The 8,236-nt window shown below is 41.6% G+C and overlaps 1 protein-coding gene across 1 annotated transcript; it reads right to left on the bottom strand.

The window, feature by feature from the left end:
* Positions 1-3,241: 3,241 nt before the first annotated feature.
* On the bottom strand, positions 3,242-3,774 carry LOC102284051 (large ribosomal subunit protein eL21-like). Its single transcript, XM_070359287.1, has one exon. It carries the CDS (start codon positions 3,749-3,751, stop codon positions 3,269-3,271), a length of 483 nt encoding a protein of 160 aa, XP_070215388.1. The 5' UTR covers positions 3,752-3,774; the 3' UTR covers positions 3,242-3,268.
* Between the last annotated feature and the right edge of the window lie 4,462 nt (positions 3,775-8,236).

The following is an 8,236-nucleotide window of genomic DNA, read 5'->3' as shown; positions in this document are numbered from 1 at the left end:
CCCCCCTTTTCAAACCCATGACACCCTCTGTACATGAAGCCTTGGATGGGCAGTCCCCAGCTCTGGCTGCTTCTTGCAAGAGGAACAGGCCCACCAAGCCATCTGTTTCTCTAGTTTTCAGTCACCCTCTCCCCTAAAATTCTGATAAATCCAATTTCTCTATCTTATTACAGTTGTTGGTTAGTTGCTCAGTCGTGTCCGACTCTGTGACTTCATGAACTCTAGTCCCTCAGGCTCCTCCGTCCATGGAATTCTCCAGGCAAGAATACTGGAGTGGGTTGCCATTTTTTTCTCTAGGTGATCTTCCCGACCCAGGGATTGAACTTGAGTCTCCTGCATTGGCAGGCGGATTCTTTACCACGGAGCCACCAGGGAAGCCCATCCTGTTACAGTAAGAAGTATTGAGGAAAGCGGTGGGCTACGATATCATCCTCCCACAAGAAAATCTCAAAATGAATAAAATAGTCAGAAAAATTGGTGGATATGGGATTAATATACTAACAGCAATAGCATGCTGATTTATCTGCAACCAACAAGGACATAACCTTTATTATTATTCCATTAATAAATAATAAATAATAACAAACGAATCAATGCCATCGAGCATATTGAGCTGCTTCAGTCATGTCTACCTCTTTGCGACCCTGTGGACTGTAGCCCGCCAGGCTCCTCTGTCCATGGGATACTCCGGGCAAGAATACTGGAGTGGGTTGCCACGTCCTCCTCCAAGGGATAGGGTACCTCGTGATAAATCTAGTAAAAGATACCTAGCAGATCAATTTACGTCTTCTTTTGAGGGAGAATGGATTAAATAAACTGGATTATTCATACAGTAGAATTCTATAGTATAGCAGTTAAAATGAATGATTAAAGACCCTCCTATATATCTATATGACTCAATCTTGAAAGAATAATGTTGAGTGAAAAAAGCAATTTGTAAAATGTACACATAGTATATAGCCTTCATGTAAAAATTTAAAACATACAGTTGAATATATAAATATGTATCTGCATGAGAATGAAATTCACCTGTTTTTAAGATGAGACTACCTCTAAAGAAAGAATTTGAAAAGGATGAGAGTAGAGTGGACTTTCTTTAAAAAATTCTAAGGTTATATACCTTAAATTTATAGTCTTGTATGTTAAATATATTCAATAAAAAATTCTAAGCAGGAAGGATATCTATGGTGATATGTTACTTTTATATAATATGCATATTATTAATGCATATTACGGAGAAGGCAATGGCAGCCCACTCCAGTACTCCTGCCTGGAAAATCCCATGGATGGAGGAGCCTGGTAGGCTACAGTCCATGGGGTCGCTAACAGTCGGGCACGACTGAGTGACTTCACTTTCACTTTTCACTTTCATGCATTGGAGAAGGAAATGGCAACCCACTCCAGTGTTCTTGCCTGGAGAATCCCAGGGACGGGGGAGCCTGGTGGGCTGCCGTCTATGGGGTAACACAGAGTCAGACACGACTGAAGCGACTTAGCAGCAGCAGCAGCAGCAGCAATGCATATTAATATAACACATATATATATTGATTTTTATATTTATATGTTTTAAATATTTTATAATTATAAATTGAAATAGAAATTTTATATGGGTTCAAAAGGAACCCATGGGTTTTCAGACAATGATGAAAAACCTTTCATCTTCTTTAATGACATGTTTTTGCTCTAATCATATATATTTCTTAATCTCCAAGACAAAAAATATGTTATAAAATAAGAGATCAAACTCCCCAATTGAAATTTTATCATCATGGAAAGATCAGATCACATGTGCAATGATTTGCCCTTATTTTGAGAGCTTCTGAGAGAATCCTGAAACAGGGCAAGTCGACTTAACACTCCTGCACCTCAGTTTTCAGATCTAGTGGCTGAACTAGGATGTTAGACCTGGTTAGCCTTTCCAGGTCTAATATTTATGAGCTCCTAGAACCCTAAGCTCTTTGTGTGAGCTTAGAACTCAGATCAGCCTGCGCAGAGGGGCATGCTCCTGGCAAAGGTTAAAAGCAGTCTTTCTGTCAGATGGAGAGAATGAAGCAGGGACTGCTCAGAGTACAGAAGACAGTGTGCAGAGGAAATCCACACTTAGACTTGGCAGAGCGATTCAAACTGGCCGTGAGGAGAGGGACGCCGAGGATGTGAGTTCTGCAGGTAAGACGATGACTGCCTTGTCCTCTTTGACAAGCGCAGCATCTAGGGAACAGGCATATTCCCTTTGTTCTTAAGTGTGGGGCTGTTTTGAATTCTACTTTAACATGCATTCCAATCTCATTAACTATAGTAAAAATTGGATGGTGATTTAACATATGCTCTAAATTCAATGGGCTTTCCAGATGGCTCAGTGGTAAAGTATCTGCCTGCCAATGCAGGAGACACAGGTTTGATCCCTGGGTTGGGAAGAACCCCTGGAGAAGGAAATGGGTACCCACTTCAGTATGCTTGCCTGGAGAATCCCACGGACAGAAGAGCCTGGTGGGCTACAGTGCATGTGGTCACAGAGAGTCAGACATGATTGAGTGACTGAGCATGTGCACATGCATAAATTCAATAGTTGCAATTTTGTTAGAAATGATTCTTATAATGGTATCATGGTCATGTCTTTAAAGGAAAAAACCCTTAATTTTTAAAGATATGTATTGAAATATTTATGGGTGAAATAATATTATGTCTTGGATTTGATTTAACGTGGTTCAGAGATGGAAGAAGAGGGTGAGAGTCAAACTAAAATAAGACTGGCCATGTGTTGGTACTTAGTGAAGCTGACCACCACTTGCCTGGGGCATTTTCCTGATCTGTTACCACAACATCTGGTCTGAATTGATCTGCTTGCCATGCAATGACAACTTTTTAAATCAGCATTGAAGTTGATTTTATAATCATCAAATTCTAAGATGTTTTCAAAGAAGATTGGAATTTTCAGCCTTGCCAGGAAGGAAGGCTTATCATAGCCTTTCATATTGGATGAACCAGTAGAACATGTCTTATGGAAAAAAATGAACTCAGATTTGTTAAGTACCTATATGATGGCAGGTACTGCTTGAGTTTCACTATTTTTGAAACATGTTTATTTGCTTATTTGGCTGCAATGTGTCTTTGTTAAAGCACGCAGGATTTCCAGTCTTTGTTGCGGCATGCTGGATACATATATATTTTTTCAGTTGTAGCATGCAGGGTCTTTAGTTGTGGTACATGGGATCTTTTTTATTTTTTTATTTTAATTTTTTTACAGTCCAGGTCTTTATTTTTACACCCATCAGGCCATGAATTCATACGGAATGGGCTCCAACAGTTCGGGTTCCTTTCCATTGGTCCTCACAAAGTGTGCTTCTCTGGGTGGAGCAGGCTGGCGCTTCAGCTGAACCCAAGTCCCTTTCTCTTTGGCTTCCTTCTTTTTCTGATCATCTTCCTTCACACGTTTCAGGAAGCTATCTCGGTTCTTAGAGTGCTTAATATGCTCGATATGCACATTAATTCTCTTGGCAAGAATCTTGCCCTTAACTTGTTTGTTTACAACGATGCCAACAGCATGCTGGGTAACATTGTAGACTCTCCCAGTTTTGCCATGGTAACATTTGTGGGGCATTCCATTGTGAACAGTACCCATTCCCTTGATATCTACAATATCACCCTTCTTGTAGATTCGCATGTATGTGGCCAAAGGAACAACTCCATGTTTTCTGAAAGGCCTGGAGAACATGTAGCAGGTACCCCGCCTCTTTCCCTTGGTGTTGGTCATCTTGGCGAATCACTGGAAGATGGCGGTTCCGGCCGAAAAGAAAGCTGGGATCTTTTTTAGTTGCAGCACGCAAACTCTTAGTTGTGGCATACTAGCTCCCTGACCAGGGATCAGACCTGGGCCCCCTGCATTGGGAGTTCCGAGTCTTAGCCACTGGACCACCAGGGAAGTCCCTGAATTCACTGTTTTTTATTTTCAAAAAGTTGATTTAACTAGAAAGACATGTTATCATCTCCATGGTAGAAATGAGAAAGCTTGACCTTGCCCAGGTCATATTGCTGACATGTTTGGAGTCAGGATTCTAGTCTGCAGACGAATAAATCCAAAGTATGTGTTCTTCTTTGCCACATATCCTTGATGTGTGGTGGTAGAGATACCCATCTGGAAGCTTGTTAGGGATGTAGATGCTCAGACCCCATCCCAGTCCTACTAAATCAGAATCTGCTTTTTAACAAGGTTCCCAAGGAATTCATGTGCACATTTAAACCATTCCAACATTGAGAAACCCTGCTGTACAAAACACCTGATAAATTTATTTCAAATAATAGTAAATATTTCTGATGTTTATTGAATCCTCACTATATGTCAGATTCGTTTGTTTACCACTCATAACTCTATTAGAGGCTTTAGATTTGAAACAATTCCAAGGTTGCACAATTAGTAAGTGGTGGAGTCTAGATTTGAAGTGAAATTGGTCTGACTCTGGAGCCTGGACTGTAACCCATGACCCCACTGACGTCACTCTGAACACCTAATCCAAACACTTTATTTCATCTAAATGATGCAGATCTGCTATCTAGTTCATTCAATTTTTCATTAACATTGTTTAATCGAATACTTAGTTTGAATCATGTGGACAGTAATCTAAAATGTCAGATTCATTATAATATTGCTGCTATTTAAAGCAAAATTTTAAACCAGAGATCATATGATCAATGTACTTCTTAGACTAAAGCCAGTATATTAAAATATATATATGTGTATACCAGAGTAAAAATTCTAGTAGGTTATCTGGCTATTCCATTTACTAATGAACTGAAATATAAGATAAGTTTGATTCGTTGAAGCAATCCTGAGATTTACAGAGGAAGAATTGGATAGGACACTCTACTTCCTGATGTCACCTACTTAGGAACGCTAATTTTCTGTTTCCTTTATTTCTTTAGGTTGTGCAGCATGCAGGATCTTAGTTCCCTGATCATGGATCAGAGCCACACCCCCAGCAATAAAAGCGCTGAGTCCTAACCTCTGCACCTCCAGGGAAGTCCCTCTGTTTTCTAATAGTAAAAATTTGAAGATCATTAGAATCTCCTTACAGAGAAGGCAATGGCAGCCCACTCCAGTATTCTTGCCTGGCAAATCCCATGGACGGAGGAGCCTGGAGGGCTGCAGTCCATGGGGTCGCATAGAGTCGGACACGACTGAAGTGACTTAGCAGCAGCAGCAGCAGAATCTCCTTAAGGCTGTCCCAGGTGGTGCTAGTAGTAAAGAACCCGCCTGCCAATGCAGGAAATGTGAGTTTGATCCCTGAGTTGGGAAGATCCCCCAGAGGAGAGCGTGGCAACCCACTCCAGTATTCTTGCCTGGAGAATCCCATGGACAGAGGAGCCTGATGGGCTACAGTCGCAAAGAGTAGGACATGACTGAATCGATTTAGCATGCACTGAATCGATTAAGAATCTCAAAAACCTCCAAATAAACAACTCTTTAATTTTACATGGTGTAAAATAACTGATTCATTTTGCTTATTAGAAACTTCCCACTGGGCACCTCTTTCATCCTCTTTCCCATGTAGGGAAAAAAGAAATGAACATAATGTTTTTGTTGGTGCAGAAGACAATAGGTTATACTCCTAGGATTACTTTTAGTCAAAGCAATAAGAAACCATAATTAGCTCTAGACTAAACTAGACTAAATTGTTATGAATATGAAATCACCTGCAGCCCCAAAAGACAGCACATTTCTAAAAGCGCCATGGAATAAAAAAGGGGGGGAATGCCATGGAATTTCCTATTTTTTGCCTCAGGTAGAGCCCCCAGAGTAGAAAAATGTAAGGACCTTGATGATCTAATGTTGACAGATCTCAATCTATAAAGTCAGTTATTAAATATATCCTCCTTTAGGGAGTTAGGGTGGCAAGAGTGTAATTCTGGAAATCTAAGAAGTAAGCCGCAGTGAAATCACTATTCCTTTAAAAAGGTAATGGACTTGAACTTGAGAGCATCTGATTACAAGGAAATGAGATCCTCCAAAAACATATGTAATAAGTATCCAGCTAGCAGTACATTAATCAGTGGACCTCTCTTTTTCTTCTTTTTGGTGGTAAAGAACAGATTAAAATAACAGTGACAACTAAGCATTCTAAAAATCCCATTTATTGGGTATTTAAAACGTATAAGTAGATAATTAAAATGCTTAGATAAACATTCCTCTAGCCTGAAAGATAAGCCCCTTTGTCTTCCCTGTGTGTCACCGAGCATCTACTCCATGTGAATATGGATTGATTTACAGGTTTTTACCCTTTCATTCATCACCCATTTTCCCAGGAATGAACATGGGTATTGTTCTGAGGAGCTCAGCCTGAAATGAAAAGACAAGTCTAATAATTGCTTTATTCTGGAGTTTTAAAAAATATTCAGAGCATAGTATTTTTCAATGATATATTTCAAAGCAAATGAAGCGTTTTTTCTTTGTAAACTGTGATCCTCAGGTATGCTTATACACACACATGTGCATACACAAGCATATTTTTTTTGTTGTTAAAGAAAGAAGGGCATGGATTTCAATTTCGACCCAGAAATAGAAGAGATTATTTTTCAGGTGTTTTCCATGCAGGGGGAAAAACGCCTAAGAAAGTCTGTTCCTGTTTTCTCCTCTCAGGCTGTTTCCCCCTCTCTTTCTTTGTCTAAGACATGAAGTTCTTTCAGGGCTCACCTGTAAAAGTCCTAAGTGAGTGGTAGGAGAGAGGGTAGGTGTGTAATTTAGAGGGACTGGTGACTGAAATGTGAACTGAATACCCATCATTGCATTCATTCTATGGAGGTACTTAGAATGAGATAAACACAACTCAAAGGAAAGCAAAAAAAGCAAGATTAGGCATATTTTCCCTCTAATTGGGTCCCTGGATCTCCTGCTGGGAAAGTTTGTAAGCAGAGACTCTGCCAATTCTAGAATTACTGCTTTTTCTCAAACATCGGGGTGTTACAAAAAAACAAAAATCATATATTATGTAGGGGACTCTTGAACTTCTTTTATTGTTTGAATTGTTCATAGGGTCAGTCTCTAAGGGGTCACTCCTGGCCTTGCTCATTTCCTTTTTCTTTTGGCTTTTCAGCTGGCATTTGTGTCCACAGTGATTGCCAGCATTTGGCGCAGTGGGTGAAGCAAGTCTTATTTGAAAATCTGCCAGAGACAGCCGGTGGGAGCTGGTGCAAGAGGAAGCAGCCCGAGGGGTGGCTGCTTTGTTCCAGTTCTCAAACACAGAGGGAGCCACCCCTGGCAGAAAGAGGAAGTGGCCTGCACCAGCCCCACCCCCCACCATAGCCCGCCATCCCTCAGCCCTCCAGAAGGTTCTCCCCACTAACCAGTTTTCTGCAGAGCTCTTGTGCCTGCAAATGATCACTTTTCTTGAGAAAAAGAATCCCTAACTATATAGCCTTGCGGAGAACGCAATGGCACCCCCACTCCAGTACTCTTGCCTGGAAAATCCTATGGATGGAGGAGCCTGGTAGGCTGCAGTCCATGGGGTCTTGAAGAGTTGGACACGACTGAGCGACTTCACTTTCACTTTTCACTTTCATGCATCGGAGAAGGAAATGGCAACCCACTCCAGTGTTCTTGCCTGGAGAATCCCAGGGACAGGGGAGCCTGGTGGGCTGCCGTCTCTGGGGTTGCACAGAGTCGGACATGACTAAGGTGACTTAGCAGCAGCAGCAGCATATGGCCTTGAGGAAGCTGATGAGTAAGCAGGGGATGATGGTTGACAGAGAGGAGACATGGCTCCTCAGTGATGGAAAGTCCGAGAGAGGAGCTGTGTCCCCTCTAACTAGGGCTCCATTTCCCACTTCCTGGCTCCGCGGCTCAGCTGAATTAGAAGCCAAGCTAAAAAGGATATTTGGGTACACCCCGGGGTATCGCAGCAGGATCTAAGACTTCCTCATACAACAGCAGGATACTATTATTGAGAAACCTAGAGAGGTCCAGAGCCTCTTAAGAAAAGGTAAATCAGTATTCAGGCAGCATCTTAAAGTAGCAAGAGGAAGTGGAATACATTTTAGAAGGATTTTGGTTCAGTGGTAAAGAATCCACCTGCCAATGCAGAAGACTCAAGAGCTGCAGGTTCCATCCCTGGGTCAGGGAGATCCCCTGGTGTAGCAAGTGGAGACCCACTCCAGTATTCTGGCTTGGAAAATCCCAAGGACAGAGGAGCCTGGTGGGCTACAGTCCATGAGATCACAAAAAGTCAGACAACTGAACGCTCACGTG

This window comes from Bos mutus, chromosome 22, assembly GCF_027580195.1.
Source record: "Bos mutus isolate GX-2022 chromosome 22, NWIPB_WYAK_1.1, whole genome shotgun sequence".
Lineage (NCBI taxonomy): Eukaryota > Metazoa > Chordata > Mammalia > Artiodactyla > Bovidae > Bos > Bos mutus.
This window is presented reverse-complemented; position numbering and strand designations above follow the sequence as displayed.

What these genes read in the sequence shown, in the direction of transcription:
- LOC102284051 (XM_070359287.1), bottom strand. Translation starts at nt 3,751, where the DNA reads ATGACCAACACCAAGGGAAAGAGGCGGGGTACCTGCTACATGTTCTCC.